The 26,706-nt window shown below is 38.9% G+C and overlaps 1 protein-coding gene across 1 annotated transcript; it reads right to left on the reverse strand.

Annotated features, from left to right (window-relative positions):
* Nucleotides 1–2,195: 2,195 nt before the first annotated feature.
* Nucleotides 2,196–25,815, reverse strand: ccdc80 (coiled-coil domain containing 80). Its single transcript, XM_028435376.1, has 10 exons — nt 24,913–25,815; nt 21,646–21,843; nt 20,885–21,378; nt 18,373–18,711; nt 15,774–15,930; nt 11,634–11,770; nt 9,138–9,289; nt 5,938–6,041; nt 5,744–5,827; nt 2,196–4,429 (listed from the first exon to the last, which is right to left on the reverse strand). Exons 1-10 carry the CDS (start codon nt 25,454–25,456, stop codon nt 4,107–4,109), a joined length of 2,532 nt encoding a protein of 843 aa, XP_028291177.1. The 5' UTR covers nt 25,457–25,815; the 3' UTR covers nt 2,196–4,106.
* Nucleotides 25,816–26,706: the final 891 nt, after the last annotated feature.

Genomic DNA, 26,706 nt, shown 5'->3' on the forward strand with positions numbered 1-26,706 from the left:
TGTTTGTATATGAATTACTAACCTTGGATGATAAGTACTCCTGCACTAACAAATGTTAAATGTTAAATAAATAGATTTATTTGTATGAATGTATGTGTCTTTTATAAGTTTCTAGCTAAACTGCAGCATTGGTGCAAACTTTATTTATCATGTGCATGTCCCATAGAATTAAACCAGGGAAATCACACACACTATTTTACTTTGCACACACAAATATACACCTTTATACCACTACAGAGTACAGAGTACCTACACCTCTTTGTACATCCAATCTTCAAACACATACTCATTTGGCCATAATTGACAACTCTACTTAAGCTCCTCCCACTATATGAATACATACTTCCAACAGACACTGTACTAGTGATAATAACCAACAATTCACACTGACTGACTGATGATGAATTTTTTTTTGTCAGTGTGCAAAAATGCAAAAGTTGTCCTTTTTAATTCACATTTGAAAATAGATGGATGATGATCCATTTATTGTATCTGTGTGGAAAAACAAGCAAATACAAAAAGTAATTAAAAAATGAGGATTTGTTAAATTGAACAAACATCTTAAAGCAATTGCTGTACATAGAGAAACCAAACTTACGTTCCATCCTTTCACAACCTTTCACCTTCAATATATGTTAAGGTTTCCTTTATTCAGACAAAGTTTTTCCTTATGAGAGAACTCGTAGGGACACATCAAGGCATATCACCTCTGAGGAAGACTGGCAGTTGAACATGTCAGGAGATTTCCTGAAAAACCTTGTCTGAATAAATGAAACTTTAACATATATTTAAAAAAAGAAGTCAAAATGTACTGGAATTTTTTCTTTCAATAGTTACTAAATGTAATATCCATATTTCTATATATGGATTTTTTCATGTGATACAGACTAAGTCAATATCATTTGTAAACTTAGGTTAATTAGTTCTGAGAAACAAGAGTTTAGGGACATGAATAAAAAAAGGTGAAATTCTAATGAGAATTTTACATCAGTTCAGGTTGAGATGATGTCACTGAGTTAATTAGCACATTGAAATGTCACCTGTCGCTTGACGAATTAACTAATTCAGTCAAAAATTTAGTTAGCCAAAAATCCCAAAATAAACATATTGCATCTAGACAGCATGGAGATATTGGAAATGTCTTTAACAATAATTTATTAGATCCACAAGTGAAAATCTGATGATTTAAATTTTTTTTGCATTGACTTCAACTGTTCACATGAGAACAAAATTGAAAATGCTGTTAAAAAAAATTAAAAATCAGCTTTTCCCAAACATTATCGACAATGATTACAAAATGTTATTTCTCTAAAATGAACATTGAAAATGTATTTAGCAAGATTTTAAGTATTCGTTTACATTACCGATTACAGTCAAATATGTTGATGCACTATAGGCTCAATTTTTAATAAATCAAAAATCTGTGTGAATAGTTTGTGCAGGACAGTCTGAAGATGAGCAACAATCAAGATATTTTAGTTTTTTCTTTCAAAAAAGAATTATGGATTTTTTTTATGATAAATAGGTTCTTTGCAGCTTCGGCTGCTGGTTTAGTATTAATCACTAAACTAATGAACTTTAGAAGGAAATATCAGCAGCTTCAGGCACATGTCCATAATAACATCAATATTTAAGTGGTAGAGATCAAATCTGAATGAATAAATCAGTACTAATATTTGTATTTTAGCCACAACTGTTCAGTTTGTTTTGGTTTTTAACCTTGAGTCCACACATTTTCCTTCAGAGTTTGAACAATAGTCGTGCTAATGAGTTCACAGTTTAACAGAAATGTACCTAAAATATTATTTTAGACTCTTTTCTCATAGAAGCCATTATCTAGTGTCAGACTGTAACATTGTGGGTTTGTCACATGATTTTATGATGAAGTTAAAATTTGAAAAGTGCTCTAAATGTTCACTGACTAAAATGTCAGATTTAATCATCCTTAAAAAGGTTAAGCTTTTTAAAATGAAATGCTCAACGAAGCTTCTGTCATTTCATCATCAATCACAATGTTATTCAGTTAACTATTAATACTAGGTATCTCACTAAATACAGTGATTAAACATGTGTTAAAATAATAAAACTTTAATGTTTTTGTTAATCGTTGTAACCACTAGAGGGCGATGTAGCCTCAGATGATTTTTCCTTTTTAAGAATGCAGTTTACCCAATGAGTGGAACACTAAAGCATACTGGTAGTAGTTATGTGTTTATTTAAAATAAGGCCAGTAGATTATAAATAGGAACATTGCAATGCTACATCAATCTTTACAGACGAATAACAATCCTGACAGCTGTGAATAAAAAAAAAAAAAACTGAACCAATAAATACACTTCTCATTTCAGGGTGTTATCTACAAAATGAGGATCTGGACTGAAGACGTGCTTATGTAGAGTTTGAGCTAAAATAATACAACAAGAATAAAGTAGAAAACACGGTTCCATTTCTACAGACATAAAGAAGACTTTATAAACTTAAAGCTTCCCGTTAAAGGGTACTTTTAGTGAAAACGTGCATAGCAAAAAAGATGTTTAATGTATTACTAATAAACAAAATATGTGCACTTTTTTTATTTTTTTTTTATAAGAGAAACACATTAAAATGACTTTTTTAGAAGAATTATATACCTTCTGGCATAAACTATGTAGAGTCGCCATTTTGAACAGGGTATATCGCACACATCAGCCCGGCCTGTCGCTTTAAATAAATGGTGCATTGTGGGAGGTAGCGGTGCAACGGGTCAGTTTACATCGTGGGAAGTGTAGTTTTTCTTTTAGCTCTTAGAGCTAAGCAGCCATGTGTATCCGCTCCTTCTGTGATAAAGTGCAGCATCCAGGTTGTATGTTAGGAGAGGATTAAATATCGCCTTTTTTGCCAATTTCCTGCTTCTTCTGTGCCTCCCTGCAGTGCACCCACTCAGTGTGCAGAATTAGCCTAATGGACAGAGCTGTTTTTAGCAGCAGAAACGAGCCATGGCGGAGTAGTTAGGTGTTGGAAGTGCATAAATATGGCTAGCAACTGTGATGAACGCTGCGTGAAAGGATATCTGTTCATTGACGGAATGATGCGACAAGGAGCGGCACCTGACGAACAGGTAAGTTCTCCTGACAGCTCAAAATTTAGCCACAAGGAAATAAGAGAGAACAATCTGGTGGGGATGCGGTTTGTGCCAAGACACCCGCCCATAGTATCCCCTGTAAGCAGAAACATAGTAGTGCAACAAGTACGTTTACAAGCTGCATTGAGACTTTCAGTGAAGGAATTCTGTTGAGACCGTGTCTTGTTTCAGAAGTAACTTTGGCTTTCTGCCCATTAGCTTAGCCCGTTAGCTTAGCCAGCAGATCCCTCTAATAGCAGCTTAGCTTGAAACGGTCCTCTTATAACTCTGAAATTCATCAGTACGGAAACATCTTAAGTGTGTATCCCGTACTGATATTATGGAGCCAACATCTGGATAACTCTGACTTAGTGTTGTTATTTGGTTAGAGACACAAAAGAAATGTTCCTTTGGGGTTTTTCTCTTGTTGCAACCATTGGCTTTACACTCCGCCATTGGTCAGAAACCGTAGACCAAGGTTTAAAATTGTTCTAAAAACTCCTTTTAATTAATGTTTTTTTTAGTTATTTGTTTTTATATAAAGGTGCACATATTTAGTTTATTGGTAATACAATAAACATATTTTTTGTTATATACATTTTCACTAGAGACACCCTTTAAGCAGCTGCTGCAATCAGCCATAACATTATAAGCAACTGTAGAAACCACAACAGCTTAAAAAATGTGGAATTCTCTAAAACTTTTGAAGGTATCTGAAGCATATTTTTGAATTCCTGAAACTTGTTGGGAGATGCTTCCTTCATTGCCTATGACTTCTTTTCCCAGAACATTCACAGATGCTGGACGGCATTGATATGAGAGTTCATACCTCATCTTACATTGTCTGCTGTTTCCCAACAGACTTTCCCCTTGTTTTAAAAAGGTTGTCACAACGTTATGGCTAATCAGTGACTCCAAAGCAGTTGATAAAATAAAAGGTGGAAGCAGCCTCCAGGCCTCCACTAAGTGCTACAAAGTATTTAGGTTCCTGAATCAAAGGAGGCGTTCAGTAGCCGTAACCTTGGTGATATCCGTCCTGATAGCCGTGCTCGTATCCGTGCTGGTGGTATCCGTATCCTCCGTACTCGTCCTCTGGGCAGCGCATCCCCAGTGACTGCTGGATGGCCATCTCCTGCCTCCTCAGCTGCATGGAGTCCACGAGGTCGTAGATGATGGCCATGGACCACATGGGCGACGGGTACCAGGACTTGACGTTGCCGTCCTTGCCCACCAGTAGCATGGAGAAATACTCTGGACTGATCTGGAAGTAGTTCCTCATGTCCTTCACCAGCATGGCAGAAAGTCCTTCTCGCTCCACAGTAGCAGTTCCTGCAGAGAGAGAGGAATACGTTTAGGACTGGAAAACACTGAGTGTGTGTTTTTACAGCTGAGAAAACCAACGTGCTTTCCTTTATGGGCTTCATTCCAGCTTCTCAGCCAACCTTAAACTCCTTAAGCATCTACAGCAGTGACTGTGTCCCAACCATTGGTACGTGTAGGACAATATTAGTAGAACTAATGCTACTTATGTAGCACATACAGTTTAAACTTATATAACATAAGACGTGTTTTACTTTCTACACATCTAAAGGCAAAGCTAAAGGTGAAATAGCAAAAACAAGAGAAATACATGAATTAACAGCTTAAACTCCTGGTTACGACTGTCAAACTCATTCATTTATGGGTCAGTTTAAAGTCAAAAGGGCAACAGATTTTAGGCCGGAAAATGAGTAATTTCAACATTAATGTGCCCTTGTTTGCACTTTAACGTATAAATGATGAAGTCTGTAATTTAAGTCAGATGTCCATCTCTGCAGAATTTCCTTAAATTAGAGACCAATTGTGTTATACTGTAATTTGGCGACATTTTGTGGGAAAATGTTTGATTTTGCGAGTTCTTCCAACATTTAGAGATGAAAATGTAATGCAAAATAAGCATTGGAAATATGTGAGAACATGCAAATATTGTGGAGTTTTATTGAATTTGTTTATATGGAGGGACTGAATTATTTGGTCATTTGATTTGATGATTCATGTTTTTTGGATGGAGTTTGACAAGTGTGTACTTGATACTGCTCACTAAATAAACAACATAAAAACTGAAAAGTACCATGACTCATGAAAAGCTTGTGTGTGGATGAGACGAATTCTCAGCCTAGCTAAATTGGTTACAGACAGTAAAACTGGTAACAAGTGATTCCAGTGGTGTGTTAAATCAACTGGTCATCATATTAACTGGTGACTAGTCTAGTGCTGTGTTTCAGACAACATTGGAAGGCCACCTGATGTCACAGCTGTTGATAAAAGTCAGAGGGAGGGAATCTACAGCGTCACGCCAGTGTTAAAACAATGATCAAATGCATTTTTTCACTACGTTTACTGGTTACTTACCAACATGGTGGAACACAATAATGCAGGCTGTATTTATGTTACTTCCTTTTGATTTTAAATGATCTGATTTTATGATTTGAAAATCATGCCCTGTGTCATATTTTTAATGCGTTACGTGAATCATTTTCAATGCCTTTGTGTTGAAATGTTTTACTTAATATCGCCTGTGTTTGTTTGGCCAACAAAAAAAAAAAAATATTGTAAAGAAACAGGATCAACAACTACAGTAATATCATTGTGGGAAATACTCACCATTTATTGGATAAAGTTCCAAGACTCCGCCCATATCTGTTGTATCCGTGCCGACCAGCTTTAAGACGGCAATGTGTCTCAGACCTGTGGTCAGGAGTTCAAACAGATGAATATAAAGGGTTGTATGTGTTTGTAGAGACGGATGGATGAACAGTGATGGATGGATGCATAGTGATGGATGCTGTGAGGCTCACCCAGGTTACAGGCCTGGCTGCTGAGGCCATAGAGCTGCTGCTGATAGGCCCACTCCTCGTCATTGGGAGACGAGATGATGAAGAGGCGACGCCTCCATCGAAACCTGCAATCAGCCAGATTTAGGTGAAGCTGCTGCTTTCCATGTTACAGGTCGTCATGATGCTAATGACAGCGTCTGACAACCTCAAATTAGGCTTTTTAAAAAGCTGCACTGAAGATGGTTATTCTGGTTTCCATGGAAACTGTAGAAAGCCTGTCCATCAAACGCACGAAAGCAGCAATTATTTGGGATCAAATGATGGGCCTCATGGTTTAGATACACACACGACAACATGCCAACAGATCTACATTGATTTATTTTAGCCCAGCAGATATGTAGCAACATTACAAGATGTTCACTTCCGGAACAAAGCATGACAATTTGACAATCAAGAAATCCAGATGGCCACCATCTGTATTTTGTCATAACTTTGGATCTATTTGACATAGAAGCATGATCTTAGTAGCCTGGAATCCTGCCTAATCTTCTGGTATTATTCATGCAGGCGATTAGTCTTGAAGCGCTCACCAGGCCTTTGAGTTCTGGTGGCTGAGTGTGGTGACACAAACAAGCGTAACCAACCAAACAATGAGCGGACCTGACGACAATAGCTCGACCGGCGGAGTTATTTTTCCCTAAATGGAGCCAGCAGACAAAAACAGCGTGTAGTACGGTACAGACTTATGGTTTTAAAGCCTCTTCTTGTTGTGGTTTCAACAATATATTTAGGTCTTTTAAAATAGAGCAGAGCACAGATACGAAAGGTCTTGTCCGTGTCGGCCACCATGTTTGTTTTGATATTGCTTTGCATAGGGGATATGATGTTTTTTCCTGTTCGGCTCTCATTGGCTCGACCAACTCTGGGGCGAGGAAGTGAGTAGAGACGGCCGCATCACCAGACCCACTTTTTTACAAAAAGTAAGTAAGTGGGTGTGGCTTTGCCAGGCTTTGATCTCAGTGACCCATTATAGGTTTTTCGTAAATTGTGCTCAGAACAAAGTCCAAGATGGCAGCCATCCTTATTGCAAATATCAATCTTACCATAACTTTGTTCAGTTAGACATAGAAACATGATCTTTGCTGCAAAATGCTCCATTGTTGTATGATGAAATTAAAATTCACAGTACGGATGGTGGCCATCTTCAATCTTCCCCCGAACATATTTTACAGTATTTTCAGATATATTATTGAATTATTTGACCCTGAAAACAATTTGCCACTGAGATCATGCTTTTTTGTTAAATAGAACCAAAGTTATGACAAAATATCCAAATTGGAAATATGAATGGCGACCATCTTGGATTTTTTGATTGTGAGTCGGAACCATTGGTTTGCCAGCGTGGATACCATTAAAAATGGATGTAACCCCCATGTACACATTTTAATGCTTTCTTCCAGAAGTGAACATCTTTTTGACATATCTGCCAGGCTATTTGGACCTCTTCATCCCAATGAGGTGTCACGTCCTGCCTCCATGACGTCCTGCCTCCATGACGCCCTGTCCGTGCCTACATGTTGTCCTTCCACCAGCCTTCATCGTTGTTCTAGGTTTTCCCTGTTTTGCCTCTTGTGTCTAGTTTGAAGGCCCTGATCCATCCTGACTCCATGACCCAATCATCAATCATAGAGATCTCCTCTGGTTGAACAAACATGTCAAAGACAGTCTTTTTCTTCATGTATGACTTTCAGTATTACCCATCCATCCATCAATCCATTTTCTGACGAGTTTGCTCTTTTTTCCAGGGTCGTGGGGGTCTGCTGGTGCCAATCTCTAGCTCTCATTGGGTGCTAGGCAGGGCTACACTCTGGACTAGGGGTGGGAACCTCTGGGTACCTCGCGATACGATACGATACACAATACAAAGCTCGCGATAATGACTATCTCACGATTTGATGATACTGCGATTATCGCTATATTGGTCAGAAATCCATCTACGATATCTGACTAACAAGAAAAAAAAAAGATTAAGTGAAAAATCTCTGAAAGACAATAAATTGAAAGAGTGCAACATTTCTGTAAATAAGAGTCAACATACCAATGTAAATGAATAAGTATTTCCAATAGTGCTTTATGTAAACAAAAAATAGGGTCTTTCTTACCAGTGACACCAGTATAGTGCAATATTCCAGTAAACAATATATTGATTCCTTCAACAAACAGTGACAAAATTTCTGTGAAGACCTACCTGCACATTTTAGTGAAAAAGCAGCGCGAGCATATCGATAATCGATCGTGCGAAAAAATATTGCGATATATCGCCGTATCGAGATATCGTCACACTCCTACCCTGGACAGGGCTCCAGTTTATCACAGGACAAGAAACACACAGACAGACTCACATTCACTCCTACGGCAAATCTAGAGTCTCCAATCAATCTAGAAGTCATGTTTTCGGATGGTGGGAGGAATCGGAATCAGTTTTATTGCCATGTAGAGTTTTGAGACAATACAAGGAATTTTACTTGGTGGATGGTCCAAAAAAACACCCCCAAAAAACAGAAACAGTATAATAATTATAATAATGATAAATATATAGTATATATGTACATACAGTATATACAAGTAGTGCAGGTAGTATTGCTGAAACATTGTCTTGGTGGTGATGGGGGGATTTTGGTAATGATGGACCGACCCTCCTGCCAGAGAGGGGATATGAGGTACCTGGAGAAAACCCACACATGCACGTGGAGAACATCCAAACTCCACAGGGGCTTGAACCCAGAACCTCCTTGCTGTGAGGTGGACGTGCTAATCACAGCTGTATTACCATTGGTTTACAGTGCTGGATGATATCAAAAACTTACAACAGTTTATGACGTATATGACTGGGTGTTAACCATATTCTTAAAGGATTTAAACAGGAGTAGATTGGTTTACAATGACTTATTGTAGTGAATATTTATCTCAGACTTGCAAGGACTGACTCACTATATTTTCTATATTTATCTTCTTTTATTGTTTTGTTATTGGGTGAATAAATGTGTTTTGAACAAAACTGGTACCACAATGTTTCTGGCCATTTACTTCAAAGTAAAAGCATAGGTTTTACATTGTTGTTTTTCGTCACATAGGCAAAATGCCTGCGTCCCTTTGAAAACAGGTCTTTAAAGCACTTGATTCCTTGTTTGACGAGGATATGAACATTTCCCGGTTCTTACCTGGAGAGGAAGTTTTCCAGAGATCTGGGCTTGTCCTCCTTCTTACAGACAACTCCGTCTCTCTTTTGCTGCTCCATCTCTCTGATGCGGGAGGAGAAGGTGTCGATGTAGTCGAAGACGGCCTTCATGGCAATGGGAACTTCATAGGATTGCTGACAAAAATAAAACATGGAAGCTCTCATAAAAACCTGCTGAAGCACAGATCAATAAACCAGTGGGAGAACATGTGGGACGAGCACGAAAGAGATTCCAGAACAGTGATAAAGTGTACGCTTGCAGGATGTTTGGGATTGTGGTTTGGTTTGGCCTTTTTTACATCTCGACTTCTGAGAAGTAGCTTCAGGCATGTTGTTCATATGCAACAAAAATCTCCTTTAAATCTATAAAAACAACAAGAACTTGCACCACATTAAGGTGCAACGCTCAAACTTTCCAGCACATGCGTCAGCGCTTGTCCAAGCTTATTCACGCCTGTGTCTTTGCTTCCCTCGCACGTCTTTTTCTGTCTTGTACACACACCCACATCCGTGTACACTCATAGACTCCTCTGTCAGCACAGGACAGGAACACTGGCCTCTTTGACGGATCTGTCCGAAAACAGCCTCTTACATTTACTCTGGCACTCACATGAAAAGGCAGAGCACACACGCTGAGCAAACGTCATGTGTAGGTAAAATAGTTTCAAAAGTAAAATGCAAACAAAAATGGCAGGATGAGGACAGGTCAGTCCTCCTTTTGAAGCAGAAGTATTAATAGGAATGTGAACAATTTGTATAGAGTCACAATAAGAGCTTCTGTCCATAATTTGCAAATTGCTCTGATGAAATTGCATTTAGTTGCTGTTTAGCACCTCTGTCCTTAAATTAGCATTTTACTCCCTGCACCGTTGCAGCTTCGTCCCTAGAAATTAGGTGAGGTATAGACATTACATGGTGCGGTGCTAGTTTTTCTACCCTGTCTGCACATGCTGTTGAAGGTCAACATTACATGAAGATGACAGCTATTCATGTTGTATCATTGCAATGAAATAAATACAATAATTTTATTGCATAATATTGACCATCACCAGCCCTTCCTAAGGAAGGGTCAGAGAAACTTTTTTTTTGTTTTTTGTGGGATAACGTTTGAAGTGTAAAACAGGCTTTAATTCTAATGTTGGAAAAGAGATATGATAAAAAGTAAAAATCAATAGTGTACGTGAAAGACGGTTAGTGGATTCAACTCCAGACCACAAGCAAAGTCCACTTCAGGTGACAGTTTAGATTCTCTCCATTACTAAGGCCCTTAGATACAAAAATGAGGACCACAGCATATCGTCTTTATTGTCCAAAGGTCTTTGCAGAGAGTCTTCATTGTCAAAAAGGTATTAAAGGGAGAATATAAAAAGAGAGAGGGCAGTGTTACACCTTGTGAAGCGTTGCTCGTTGATGGTCGCACGGTGCACCATGCACTACCATATAAGACGGGTCCCAAATTACCAGAACATTTGGTTCTGGGCCACACTGATGTATTAAATCTAATTGTCAGATTAGTATCACAGACTAGATTTAGTAAAGTGTAGAATTCACAATCTGTAAGATACACGACCAATGAGCAACACATTGGAAAAACCCAGAACTTACATATGCACATTCACAATATTATGTTAGTAGCTGAGGAAATGAATTTAAATATGCAGTATCTTAGAAAGTGCAGTAAGTGTAAATAAAAGCTGCTGCAAAGTTAAATAGCTGGAATAATTTAATTTCTGTGAAGCAAAAATAGATCAAACAAAGAAACTTGTGCACAGGTAGTATATATTTGTTTCTATTTAGTGTATAAATATATAATTATTTCTTATTTCTGCTTTAAGTATCCATGCTTGTGTCACTGTGTGTCTGAGGTAGTCGATGAATGTCAAACTAAGGAGAATGTTGCATCTGTCTGGTGCAAATTGATGCTAATACCTGATTTTATATAATTTCATTTCATTTCCCCTGCTGGGCTGGGTCTGGGCGTCCCAGCTGAGGATTTTTCCTCTGGACCTGGACCGAGACAAGCAGAGGACCACGAAACAAAAGATAAGGATTCCATTTTATTTTTACAGTGTTTCCTTGTCTCAACTCTAACTTGATATCCAAAAAAGGCAGAATCTCAGAAGGCTTTTACAGCAGATATTTAGACTGAGTGATATTTTTCTTACTTTTCTATCCCACAGCACAACTTATGTCTTTACTACGAAGCTGGATAAGTATATCCTGGATTTATCCCTGTTAGCAGCCTTCAGTTAACCAAACATTCTCTATCAGAGAGCACCTGTGCTATGAAGCATGATATAAATACATTCACTTAAGAGAGGTGATTTCAGCCTGGCTACATCAATTATTCCCGTAAAATGTTAACCAGCGTCGTAGTACACCAGTAAGAAAGGCCCAGCAGCACAACAGAAAGATGTAGAAATAATCACACACTGCAGCCTTGTTCAGTGAGGATCAGATGAGCCACAGCAGCTCTTACCTTCACCCTCATGTCGGTGTCGGTGAGCACCATGTAGAACTCATCCAACGTCATGCCGAACTCCTTCCTCAGCTCTGTGATCAGATCCTGGTTCATCAGGTCCTCCTGACGAAGGCCCTTCATCGGCCTGTCGTTCTCTGGAGGAAGAAAAGACTGCTCAGTTTAGCCACATGGGTCAAACTCAAGGTCTGGGGGCCAAATATGGCCCTTTAGACCATCCAATTTGGCCCGCATGGTCACAAAATCAATGAAATTCAAAAGAAAAAATCCTGCAGGGACTGATATCTGTCAATTATTGCCTGGATGTTGTCGGCACCAACCAACCACTCAAACTACCCACTCACCAACCAACCAACCAACCAACCAATCAAACTACCTACCAACCAACCAATCAAACTACCACCCACCAACCAACCGACCAATCAAACTACCCACCAATCAATCAAACTACCAAACAACCAACCAATCTACCAACCAACCAACCAACCCACCAACCAATCAAACTGCCCATCAACCAACCAACCAACCAACCAACCAACCAACCAACCAACCAACCAACCAACCAACCAACCAAACTACCAACCACAAACCAACCAATCAAACTACCACCCATCAACCAACCAACCAAACTACCCACCAACCAACCAACCAACCAACCAACCAACCAACCAACCAACCAACCAACCAACCAACCAATCAAACTACCAACCAACCAACCAACCAACCAACCAACCAATCAAACTACCACCCACCAACCAATCAATCAAACTACTACCCACCAACCAACCAACTAACCAATCAAACTACCACCCACCAACCAATAAAACTACCACCCACTAACCAACCAACCAACCAACCAACCAACCAACCAACCAACCAACCAACCAATCAACTAATCAAACTACCACCCACCAACCAACCAACCAACCAAACTACCAACCAACCAACCAACCAACCAACCAACCAACCAACCAAACTACCACCCACCAACCAATCAATCAAACTACTACCCACCAACCAACCAACTAACCAATCAAACTACCACCCACCAACCAATAAAACTACCACCCACCCACCAACCAACCAACCAACCAACCAACCAACCAATCAAACTACCACCAACCAACCAACCAACCAACCAACCAACCAATCATACTATCACCAACCAACCAGCCAACCAACCAAACTACCCACCCACCAACCAAAATCAACCAAAAACAAATGAACTGGTTTGGAAACACGCACGAACACTTAAAGAAATATTAAAGTTTACAATGTTTTACAACCCTTATCGTTTTTCTAAAGGTAACCATGGAACATAATAATATTTTGTGTGTGTGTAAAAGCAATAACCTGAGCCCCGTGTCAGTGTGTGGAATAAAAATATCAGCCTACTCTCAGTGGGTGAGTGAAGGTGGATGACATCACCTGCTGGGTTGAATAAACCCTTGTTGTCGTGTGGAGTGTCAGCCTTGTAAAGTGGGTTTTCCATGTCATAAAGTGAGCATGTTGTCCATGTCTGTGTTAGACTTTGTTTAAAGCTGGGATTACTGTTCAAACCCGTGAAAGTTGTGGTGTTACATTGGAGCAATGGGATGTGATGTGAATGTACAGACCGGACAAACGCAGTCAGGAAGCAGACTCATAGCAGATTAAGTGGAAAACCCGACATTCCCTCCAGTGCTGGTTCCTGTACAGGAAGCCCTGAGTCAGATCACCTTTAGATTCCACACTTTTAGCTTTTAACAGTGTTGCCATCAATCTAATTTTGTGTGATTCTTAAAGTAAAAGCACAAAATAACCTCCGAAAATAAACGAAATAACAAAAAAATACACAAAATTACTCCAGAAATACTTAAATACACGCAAAAAAATTGCATAACATTTATGATGTTGGGCAACAATGTTGTGGACCAGGCAAGTTTATGCAATTCTGAGCAACAAGCTCATAGAAAGATTAAAAAAGTGGCATTCTAATGTTTTTTTTCATCAGTTAAGGATTCTACTCACACTTTCTTGCAGAAGAGATGATGTTCTCTCTCTCACTGAAATAATTATCAAATGCAAACATCACATGTCGCTTCAATAATTGACTAAGCCAGTCCCCTGTGTATAAGACAAGAGAACATATTGCATGGAGATGTTGGTCATTTGTTTTAACAATGATTTATTTGCTTCATAAGTGAAAAAGTGATGATTAAAAATGCAGTTTTTGCATTGACTCCAATTGTTCCTGTGAGAAAAAAATCAGTTTTTGAAATGTTCCTATTTTCCAAACATCATCTACCATCACTAAGAAATTGCAGTTGTTTAAAGATCACTAAACATGCAGTATATGTTTACATTACCATTTATAGTCAAACATTTTGATGCACTGTAGGCTCAATTTTTGGATGGTTTGTGTAAGACAGTGAAGATGAGCAGTAGCAAGTTTGCTGTCAATTGAGCAAAAATAGTGGGAGGAGATATAAATTATTCTGTTTTTGAAGAAAAAAAAATAGAGCATGGACTTCATAATTTGCAATAGGTTTAACTGTACAAACATTTCTTCAGTGTTGGAGCTGCATTTTAGTGAAAGTAGAAAATCTACTGCAGCACATATGGTTGATTTTCTGCAAATTTTCATTTTGAACTTTAGAGGCTCGCTGTAGTGCCACATTTTGGAAGATTTTTGCATCTGAGGCAATCTGACATGGGACTGGACCTTTGTGGAAAATGTGGTGTTTGTTTGCACATGGAAAGTTGGATGTAGACTGCTAAATATACAAACTGGCAACAATAATACACAAAAACAACTCAAAAGAAAACAAAATGACCAAAAACAGACAAAACTGGAGGAAGCAGTTTTAAAGCACTTTACAATCTCAGCGCATTCACCAATGGGACAGAGCTGACAAGGCGCTAAGGTCGACCATTAGGAGCCCTTAGGACACATTGACACATAGACTAGCATAGCCTTGGGATTCATTGAACCCCTGACCACTCAATCAGAAGACGACTCCTCTACCACCTGAGCCACAGTCACAAAAATAGACCAAAGCCTTTGTTCTTTCATGTATTAATGGTCAGATTGGTCTTTATTCTAAATGCTGACATGCTTTTGGATAATGTGGCCCTTGGATGCAGGGAAACAAAGTTGCCGAGTGGTTCATAAGCAGAGGTGGCAAAAGAACTAGTCTTCAATACTCAAGTAAAAGCATAGATACTCTGGTAAAAGTAAAAGTATTGAAGTTGCTCCCTTACTTGAGTAAAAGTAAAAAAGTGCATGCTACTAGATGTACTTAAGTAAAAAAGTAAAAAAAATGTCCCTTCAATAATAAGACAAGGTTTTTAAACCAACAAATTCCAATTTAAGAACATGTAGGAAACTGGTTCATGGAAACAAGTTAAATCTGTTACCTTTGAACACCTGGAGAATTTAGCACTCATTATGGAGGACGGGCAACCCGGCGTGCGCGGAAGGCGGGTTGGATGGCGACGGCAGGGTCTTGCCGGCCTCCTCAGAAGCAGTTTTAAACATTTTGCTTACCTTGGCTATGACCAGGAGTCGATCAGGTGGAAGAATAGTAGCAAAAGCCTTAGCTTAGCTCCCTATTTCCCCCTGGGATTAATAAAGAAATTCTGATTCTGAGTATATCAGAGCCTGCGGTCACGTGACTGCCGTAAAGTGAAACGTTCGTTTCATGTCCGTTTCTCCAAACTTACATAGTCGGTATTTCAAGAGGGAAGTCCCGCTCTGAGCACTGATACTGTCAAGCGCTGTGTATTGGCCTGAGGAATCATTTAAAATAACTCATTTGGGTCAACTCTTTAGGTCAAAAAGTCCACGGTGTGCCTTTAAGTACACTAACTAAGTATTTGTACTTTGTTACTTGTCACCTCTGTACATAAGTAGTCATTTTTTCAGTTCTCCAACTCTATCAGTATGTGAGGTATTTGTCAAAGAAAGACATCATCGAGGAAGTTCATCTTTGCTTTTCAAAACATCTCCTCTCATTCAGACTCAACAGTAGGTTGGATGCGATGGTTACGTCTAACATTATATTATCAGCCTTTCATTATTGGTAGAAAACCTGATGTAGATATTACTTTACTATGCTCATAGGGATATTATTGGATATCCATCCCAATTCTTCTTACCAATCTGGTAGTGGTCTATCTTCATGGTGGAGTTATTGATTGAGCCAAAGATGGTAATGATGGAGACTTTCCTGATGGCCATCTCACACACAGACTCCAGGTACTCATCTCTCTGCTGGATGTACATGCTGTTCTCCTCACTGTGGGACGTGATCAACTAGACACACACACACACACACACACACACACACACACACACACACACACACACACACACAGGTAAAAACACAAACTTCCACAGTGCAGTGGCAGAGACTGTTTACATGAAGCTGCAGACGGAGGATGTGCCCACATCACTGCTGTGATATAAATATCTCATGTGACAGACAGACAGACAGTCTGTTAGTATACAGCTGTGCAGCAAACCGTGTTATTACATAGACACCATTCATGCTTCTAACAGCAGGAAAGAAGGAATTCTTTGGGATGTTCCCTCTCCGCCCAGTCTCACGGAGTTCATTAAATTGTCATAGAAATATCTGTAAAGGGGGAGTATTATGAAAAATTCACTTTATAAGGGTTTTTGCTACAGTGATAAACATTCCTTTAGCCTCATTCAGGGGGCCAAATTTGAAAATGTTCTGTTTCCTCCCTTCCTTGCTATTCCACATTTTGTAAAAAGTCAGCTCCAAACGGGCGAGTTGGATTTTTCTCGCGTTGCGACATCACAACGTAGAAACTCCTCCTCCTGACAATTCTGACTCCTCTTACTCTAGAAGAATGTGAGCCCCTCCCTCTCAAACTACCTCACAAGTAAAACAAATATAGCAAATGCAGGTTGATATTACAGTTAGTATGACATTTAATATCTTTACGTTCAGTATATAGATAATTCAGTATATAGATAAACCGACGAGCTTCACTTTTAGTAGCCGTTAGACCACCATTTATCGCCTTTATGGGATGATCTGACGTGTTTTTGACCCAATGCGATGCAGCAGTTGGACAAAACAATGGACTATTGTCTTAAATAGAATATTTCTATGGTCAGTAGAGGTGAAAAGGACAAGTAAGCAACATTGCAGCTTATATGAGTGTTTGAAACAGCTGACTCAGATGATAGTTGAGAGTTTACTTCCCTGCGGCGCACAGCAAGCGGTTAGAATCAGTTTTATTTTTAGTAGCAGTCGGTTATACCGCCTCGTATCGCCTTTATGGGATGATCTGACATATTTATGACCCAATGTGACCCAGGGGTTGGACAAAACAAGACTATCGTCTTAAATTGATTATTCCTGTGGTCAGTAGAGGTGAGGAGGAGAAGGAAGAATGTTAATGATTTACTGCTGCTGTTGTTGTGATAAACACAGTGAAACAGTGCTTGACTAGCGAGTGTGTTTTTGCCCAAAAAACAGCCTGTTTTTAGAAGCGTCATGAAAATGGCTATAATTCTAGAAAACAGACAAGTCTGGGAAAATAAACCTCAAATACTATGTTGGTGGGTTCTTAGAACAATTGGAGATGGGTAAAAAATAGCATAATGCTGGACCTTGAAGTAATTATTTTTGTGCTGCGTGGCACAAATGTGTACGGAGTGAGAATATTTATCACTTTAACTATAACCCAAACTAGTGCTGGACAATATATCGAGATTCAACCTATATCGAGTTTTCTATTTTGGGGATATAGAAAATGACAATATCGCCTATATCGAGATATATCTTTTTTTTTTTACTTGTTTTGATTTAAACAATCACACAGCACAAATCACATCATGCAAGTATTTAATGTTTTTCATAGAATACAGTCAAACAGTGTCCTTCTTTACAATTTTTCTGTTTTCTGAGACATAAATATATACAGTATTTAGCTTATTTTATAATAAAATACTTGTTTTAGGAGTCTCTGCATTCGTTACTTCTCAGAACAGAATGAAAAGTTAGATGAATCGCTGAGTGCGTCCTTACCCAGACCTTCACCTAAACAAGCCACACTACAGAACTCACTCACACGTGCTGTCCCTTAGAGGAGAATAAGCCAAAAGGGGAACATTATGATCAGAAAACCAAAAAAATTACGACGCAAATTATTAGAACCAATGCATTTGTGGTGTTGCGTCATTAAAACATCCTATTTCGGTCCGATTGTTTCGGTTATAAAAGCGTTTCGGGAAAAACCAAAAATCCCCTTTTGGGCCATTTTTGGCAGATGCATCACTAATCCAAACTCTGAGTTAAACAAATTCCAATTGAAACACGAGTTTAAAAGTAATATCCCACAACATGAAAAGAATGTGGAAATCATGTTGGGAGAGACACAAAAAACAGAGATATTCTGTTTTCATGACGGTGTCAAGTTTCCCAGTGGGATCGTGTGATCCCTTCAATAAAATCTGTGCTGTTTCGTTGAAACCACTAAACTGATTTTTCTGAATGCAAAGTAAAAACCCAACCAAAATAACCAGACTGTGTTTAAATGTAAAGTCTCTTCTTCTGCTGTTGATTATATGAGCTGAACTTTAGATGTTTCTCACATACCAGCACTGAGACATCAATTTATGGATCTGAACCCAAACCACAAAGAGCGTTCAGCTTCAGCTAAAGCCTGAGGTAAAGCCGGGAAGCTTTTTATAAACTGGTAAACATAATTCCGCTCTTACCAGCAACCTTCTCCGATTCTCAAAGTATTCCAGAAATGAAGCCAGGGAGTTCTTTGGAGCGGGTGCTGGTCTCTTTGTTGGTTTGAGCTGATCTTCCTTCTCCACAGACTTGGACGCCTTCTTCCCGTTCTTCTTCCCCCCGTTCTTTCCCTCCTTCCCCAGTTTTCCTCCTCTCCTATCTGCCTTTTTGGTGCCCTTTTCATTCTTTTTCTTCTTCTTGTCCTGTTTGACTTTCACCCTTTTGGTGGGAATGATGTCGGTGACTGTTTCCGGTTCCTCTGGCTCTCTAAGCGTTGGCCTGCTGGGCTCAAACCGTTCTTCATACTCATTGGTCACGACCTGCAAACAGTCACACAACATGCTGTCAAATTACTTCTTCTTCTAAGGAGTAAGGTTATTGTGTGCACCCTTTAAATTTGGATTTTATTCTTGTGGATAAGAAACTCATTCCTGTGGACTATTTTTCATCATCGTCACAGGCATTATGTGTCGAGTAAAGATCTGCAATGTAAATACTGCATTTCATGTTTGACCCAGTGGTGGCAGTAATGCATCAAAATACTGGATTCCAACTGCTGTTTAAAGGTTCCATGTCATGCTATTTTTCACCCATCTCCACTATGTTTTTGAGGTTCTTAGAAGAAATGAAGATGAATAATGTGAAAAATGACATGGGACCTTTAATAGCTAGTTCCTGTCGATACCAATGCCAGCTTTTTAGTGCCGTATCGGTGCCCCTTCCGATACTAGTAATGGTGTCAGAACAACACTAGTACTGACCCTATTTATTTGGACATTAAGTAAAATTTGAAATGTTACACAAGATGCTTAGCATTGGCCTCACTATATAGTTCATTGGCTTCACAACAGACTGTAATTCAATCAATCATGTTTTATGTATTACCAATAAACAAAAGACATGAACATTCCTTAAAAAAAATACTCTGAAGATGTTTTTCCTAGTAGCTTCATTCCTTGGAATCAAACCAATAGTGAGCAGCCATGTTAGGCTGAATCTGATGTAATAAAGTGTTATCAGGGTCAGTGTTTTGCATTAGCTCCCACCTCAGATTTTTGTTGTGCTTTTCTCCAGTTTTATTAAGATGGTTTGGATTTACAAAGATGTGTTTTGGAGCTACATTTGACGTGTCGGAAGTTGTTATAGTAACTTCTGATCTCAGCAACCAAAGCCTGCTGTCAGCCTGCAATATTTACACATTGGACTAGCAACTGCTCGAGACAGACTGGATATCCAGGCAGAGCAGATGGAGAAGATATTCTAGTGATTACAAGGAAGAAGATTCTGCCAGAGATGTGCCCAATGACAGACCAAATAAAATGAAAGCGTGTCATACCAGCTAATGTAGGAGGTGAGATGGTGCTGAGCATTCCTCACTGAGGAGCAGTTATTTACCAGTAGTTACTGTGACTGCTTAAAGCTGCAATATGTAGAATCATGAGACTTGTATGGAGTCAACCGTGTCCGTCCCTCTGCCCTCTCTGTTTCGAATTCACTGGTATCCTTGTGAACGAGCACAACTGTGGAGCTCTTAGCAACTTTTTCTCAATAGCTTTTGGAGTAATTTTGTGTAATTTTATTGTCATTTAGTGGTATTTTGGATTCATCCTATGAATATTTCTTTAATTCTGTCTGTTTCTGCAGTCTTTTTGTGTAGTTTTGTGGTCATTTGGTGTGTTTTTGGGGTCATTTATACAGTATGTATTTTTTGTGCATATTATTCGGTAACTTTTTTTCTACATTTGTGTATTTTTCTCTCATTGGCCACGGTTACATGATGATTTTACGGGGATGCATTTACTCCGCCTCCAGGTCCTAGTGCCAGCCGTCCACTGAAGCCTGTTCTGTTTACCGTGTTTACCAAGGTCCGTGTTTGTTTAATAAGTCTGTGTGTGTTCGTGTGAAAGTCTGCATGTTTATGCCTCCGTCCATCCACTCTTTTCATTATATCCATGTCTTTTAAGGCTCTTACTAAATAGTCTCAGCTAGAGTTCGGGCCGCCGCTATCTTGGATTATGTCATCACCAGCGCGTCATCGCCACAAGTCGCGCATGCGCAAAACGATGCAAATGAACTTAAAGCGGAAATAACCAAGTAAGTGTTTACAAGAAAGAGGAATGATCGAACTCAGAATTAAAAACGGAATAAACCAGCCACCTAATTCGGAATTAACTTTAATTCGTAATTAAATTAGCATTAGGAATTATGTGTTTACAAAGGTCAGGTTAAAGAGGAATTAACTTTTATTCCACTTTAAAGAGGAATTAAAGCTCCCATTTAAACGTGGCCATTTTGTGTGTTTTTGGAGTCATTTTGTATGTTTTTGGAGTCATTTTGTGCTCAAATTGTCTGTTTGAGTATAATCTTTTGATGGACTTTGCAATGAAAGATTTCAATAGGTTCCCTTTGAGGGGATCTTCCACTGTTTGTGAGTGATTCAGTGCAATACAGCTTCACACATGATGGTCTCTCAGGGAACAGCGGCTCATTTACCTTCTGGCCTCCATTTTTCTTCCTGCCGGGCTTCACCTTGGATGGTTTATTCGAAGCAGGAACCAGTTTGTGGATGTCCTTGTCGGTGCGGTTGTCTCCAGACGGAGTGGTTCTCGCTGGGTGTCGCTCTCTCTCTCTGCGGTTGTTCTTGTTGTTGTAGTAAGGCTCAGCGGTTGTCCTCGGGGCCGGGAACCAAAGGGTTGTAGTGGGAGCTTTGGTGGACCTCTGGGTGGTGGTTGTAATGGTCGTGGTTGGTCTTTTTGTGGTGGTGGTTGTACGTTTTGTGGTAGTTGTGGTGGTTGGGCGTTTTGTAGTGGTTGTGGTTGGACGTTTTGTAGTGGTGGTTGTTGCTTTGGTTGTGGTTGTTGTTGCTCTGGTGGTGGTGGTGGTTGGACGGGTTGTAGTAGTTGTAGCGGTGGTGGTTGTTGTCAATACCTGAGTTGGTTTTCTAGGGATCTTCTTCCATGGTTTTCTCTCTACTGGTGTGTCAAGAACTGTAAAACAAAGACAACCCAATGGTACGTTCTGTTTTTCTAATATTCTGTTTAATGTGAAACTACAATCCAAATGTTTATTCAAGCATCGAGTAAAGGCATACCAATACCAGGTAAGAAATAGAGATACGAGTTGTGTGTGAACGCAGCCTCAGTTTAAAACAGAAACTGGAGTAAAACTTAAAAGACCAAACATGAAGACTAAAACCAAGGTTACATTTAAACCTGCTGTCCACCTTTCACCTGATTACATTTCAGGAGACTCACCTGATGGGGTCCCCTCCTCCACCTGGCCCTCCACCCCGGCTCCTTTACACTTCTGAACGAAGCCTTTTTGTCGCAGCCTCTCCAGCTTCCTCATGGGTGACCGGTCTATGACCTCGTACATGGCCTCCAGCCTGACCGGGTATGGGTATCGTTCCTCCACCTGTAGAGTCTTCCTCAGCAGCACCATCCCAAACTTCCCTGCATGTCAACACAAAGGACAGTCGGCCATAGGACAAATTTTGAATCTGTGCAACATACAGTAAAGTCTGTACTCTAGACCTGAGATGGGCCACAAACAGCTTTTCTCTAATCTGAGAGTCACATTATTAAAAATCATGTCAGTATTGAGAATAATGACCAGTTTGAGCATTAACACAACTAGCAACAATTGCTCTGTGAGTTTTTGTTGGTTTCTTTTGTATTTTTCTGTAATTCTGTGCTTTTACTTTAGGGCTACACAAGATTTTGAATTATTATTTATCATTTTATGTTTATGGAGAATCCGTATACAATTCATTCTTTGGTTATTTTGTTTCAAAACCAAATAAAAAAATAGAAAAAACTGATTGTTTTTTTTAATTAATTTTTATTTATAATATTATTAATTTTTTATTAATTTGTTTATTAATTTAAAACCAGAAACAGAAAAATGAAAAACCAAACAAGCAGTGTTTTTCTGTTTTAAAATTAAATCTGGTTCTGTTTGTGTGATATTTGGATATTTACGGGGAAACTTTGACGAGAGCTTCATGTTTTATTCTCACCATACAGAGGGACTTTTATTCTGCTCCGTTTGATCAAAAATGATCTTGTATCATCACACTGATGGCAGAGGCATAATTTGTGTGTCAATGACGTTTTGTTAAAGAGTTATTGATGCTGGAAGTCTGAATCCGTGAATATCTGCCAACTTTACCGAACGGTCCGGACATAAAAAGAAGCAACGCATAAGTCACATTACTGGTGAATTTAACTAAACCAAAACCAAAAAATGGATGTTACGTAAATCATGCACATATGTGGAACCAGAGGTGGTGAATGAGTCTACGGGTGCTCCTCGTTCCTGTGATTCAACTTCCGTGTGTGTTGACGGTTGCTGTTAGCAGTATTTATAACGTGCAAATAAAAATTCTCACTCCCCTCCAAATGCTGTGATTGTTTTTGCAAAAGTGTCAAATGGTAGAAGTTCTAACATCTATTGTTCCTCACATCAACCTCACAGTCGATAGTCAGTCACCAGTTTATATGGATACTATTTAGATTGTAACACCGCAAAACAAACTAAACGTGAGCTGCTTTTTTACGAGCTAAAACAGCTAAAGCAGGACCAGAAAACTGCTGAATAAATCCTGGTCCAGGACCTGGGGAGGGAAACCAGGTGCAGCGGACTTCAGTTCCCGCTCTAATTTCCCCGTAAATATCAAAATATCACACAAACAGAACAAGGTAAAAAAACAGAAAATATTGCTTATCTGGTTTTTTGGTTTTTCTGTATTTCTGTTTTGATTTTAAAAGTCATAAAACAAAATAACCACACTGTTTTATTGTTATTTGATTTGGTTTGAAAACGGAATAACCAAAGAACAAAGGGTACACGGTCATTCTTGTGTATTATTGTTATTGTTTTGTTTTCTTTATTCATGGCTATTTTTGTAGTTGTCCTTGGTAATTTTGTGTAATTTTGTGTATTTTTGTAGTTGTTTTGTTTATTTGTTTTGCCATTTTGTTTAGTATTTTTCTGTAATTCTGTGTATTTACTTTGGGCTCCACACAACATTTTATGATTCTTTTTTGTTTTTGGAGTCATTCTTGGGTATTTTTGATATTGTTTTCTATAGTTGTATGTATTTTTGTAGTAGTCGTTGGTAATTTTGTGTATTTTTTATTGTTGTTTTGTATATTTTTTGTGTATTTTTGTGTATGTGTATTCCTCTTGTGTGTTTTTGGAGTCATTTTTGTTTTCATTTTAAATGCTTTTATGTATTTTTGGAGCAATTTAGTGTATTTTTCTTGGCCTTTTCATATTTTTCTTTATTTTCTTGTACTTATGTAGTAATCATGTAGACTTTTTGTAATCATTATTTGTATTTTTTGTTGTCATCTTGAACATTTTTTCTGTATTTTGTAGTCATCTTCTGTATTTTTGTAGTAACTCCACATATATAAAAGAGAACAGACAATATCAAAGAAAAAACAGTGTCAGATATCAGTCCTGCAGGATCTTCACTTAGGTTTTCTTGATTTTTAGACCATTTTTTAAATTTAATTTGGGAATTTTTTTTTTAATAATTTGAGAAAAAAAAGTAGGTCTTGGAAAAGTTTGTTATTAAAGTTATTTCAACAATTCAACATCGACGACTGCCATCATGATGATGGGGAAACTGTGAGCCCTGCAAATGTAGTTAAGTTTTATTGAACCAGAACAAAGAGATCAGAACACATTAGCCAGTTTTAAGTCTTTACACTGGCTCCCAGTCAGCCTCAGAATAGACTTTAAAGTTCTGCTGCTGGTTATAAATGTGTGAATGGGTTTGGTCCAGAATACATCAGTGACATGTTAGTCAGGTATGAAACCCAGCAGGTCTCTCAGATCTATGGACACAGGTCAGATAGTAAGAGCCCAGAGCTCACGGCAAACACAGTTACACTGCTTTTAGTTGTTATGCTGCAAAGAAGTGGAACAAACTGCTGCAGAGCTGAAGTCAGCATCACATGTGAACATTTTTAAATCAAAGTTAAAGGCACTTTTTTCTTTACTGGTATGATTGAGAGGAGATTTTTAATCAATTATTGTTCGATTAATATTTTTATGTGCTTGATTTTAAATGTTTTTACTGATGATTTTAATGTTTTTACTGATGATTTTTAATGTTTTAATTATTTTAAACTGTTCTAATGTTTTCTATGGCACGTTTTAATCATGTAAAGCACATGAATTGCCTTATATAAATGCACTACAAGTAGAAGGGCTGAGAGTTATTGGTAAATTACAATGATAATGTTTTCACTTTCACCTGTGGGCCAAATTGGATGCTTTTAAGGGCCTGGATTGGCCCCCGGGCCTGAGTTTGACACTTATGGTGTTAGGGGCTTTTTGTTGGATTTTGGACTGTTTCAGTGTGGAATCTTCAGCTGTATCTGGCAACGCAGAACAAACACTGACACATCTGCAGAAATAAATGAGTGATACAGAAGAAAGACATAGTGGATAAACATGAATTATGAATAAATAGTGTGAATCCTTCTAGTTGAGCTTTGCATCCTCACCTTTCTCCAGCTTCAGGAAGCTCATAAGTCTGGGGATGAGCGCCGTGTCCAGGGGCTCCTCCATCACCTTCCCCTCGGGGGTGACCCTCCTCACCCTCCCTCCCATCTCTCCCTCCTGGTGGAACATGACTATCTGCTGCACGTGCCTCTCAGCCAGCTCACAGTAAACATCTGGCTTCAGCAGGGACATCATGAGTCGGTAGTAACCATCAGAGTCATGAGGAGCTGAGATCACCAGGACTCGGTTCTTCCCTGCAAAGCTGCCCAGAAGGTTGGGTGACCCGGTGCTGCTGCTGGGCATTCGGGTCACCCTGGACCTCGGGCCTTGGACGCCCTCATCCTGGACCATCCTATCCATTATTCCTCTTCTTGCAGACCTTCTATACTGCACATTCCCAGTAATACTGACTGGAAACCTTTCACCCTGATCAGCCTGGGTGTTGATGACACCCGGATGGGCGCGTCTCCTGAGGTGCGTCTTTCTGTCCGCTCCAGTGCAGGTGATCAGATACATCACAGCAAAGGGAAGCACGAGGGACTTCATGGTGGAAAAGGTCAGATGAATATTGTATTATATACAGTCAGATATTCCCAAAGGAAGACCATAACAACAGAGGAAAGTCACTCATCTGAGCGCAGAAGATTCAGCAATGCTTCAAGTCCAGGAATTCATCCGCCCAACATTCCCGCGTCTGTGCGTAAAAAAAAAAAAAAAAACTCCTATGGCTCCGCACTGTGAACAAAGAAGAAAGTGTTCACAGGAATAAAGAAGTTTGGAAGTGAATCCCATTAAAGAAACAACAATCCTTTTCTCCCTGCCAGTGACCGTGACACTGACTCTGTCTCGTTCCCGTTTCCCTGCTGTTGGAATCCTCAGCGCTCCCAGTAAATCCCAGTAACTCCCCACTTCTCCCCTGGAAAAACCCAAATGTCCTGCCTGGGTGGAGTTTAGCTCAAAACACTGCGTTTTTCTTCCCAAGGTTAAAAAAGTGACTTTATTTTAGCTGAGAGATGTAAACGTTATAAAAAAAAAAACAAACTTCACAGGGATTTCATTTACAAAAAAACCAAAGCTGCAAATGTACACATGATGGCAATTTCCCCCCGTTTGTTAGTTTTTGTTTGAAAGTCACATATTTGTAATGAATGTTGCTCAAAAAGGACATGTTGTATGGAGGTCCGAATATAAAAACTTGTTTAATCGCCGACATATTTTTGTACATTTTTGCTGCTTTTTCTTTAATTTGAGACAGAAAATCATGTAAACGGATATGTTCATATCTCATTGTTAAAAATTATGTATGAAAATGTAAATGTTAAATCTAAATGCAACTGTTATATAAATATTAAACATAAGTCCACATGTTAAATGTAAATCTAAATGTGAAATCTAAATATAAATATAAAATGTATATCTAAATGGTAAATGTAAATCGAAATATTACATTTCTATTTAGATATAAAATCTGTCACCAAGTGTAAAGCTAAATGTTTAGCAATTATACAAAGTAGGCACGTCAGCTGCTGTCAATTCCGCGGCCCCGCCCACACCACCGACTGCGGTTCAGTGAGTGAAATGTTCAAAATGTCGGCTATGAAACAGTGACCGAGGACACATTGTAAATTTTCCATTTCCTCAGTGAAAAAATTACACTCTCAGTGAAAACACCAATCTAAACATAAACATGTTTTAAATAAATATTTATGTTCTTGTATATTTGTATATTTGCATGTGTATTTGCACATGTATCTAATCCTGATTATTTGTATTTAATATGTATTCCTTGTTCTTGT

Source organism: Gouania willdenowi, chromosome 21, assembly GCF_900634775.1.
Source record: "Gouania willdenowi chromosome 21, fGouWil2.1, whole genome shotgun sequence".
NCBI classification, from domain to species: Eukaryota; Metazoa; Chordata; class Actinopteri; order Blenniiformes; family Gobiesocidae; genus Gouania; species Gouania willdenowi.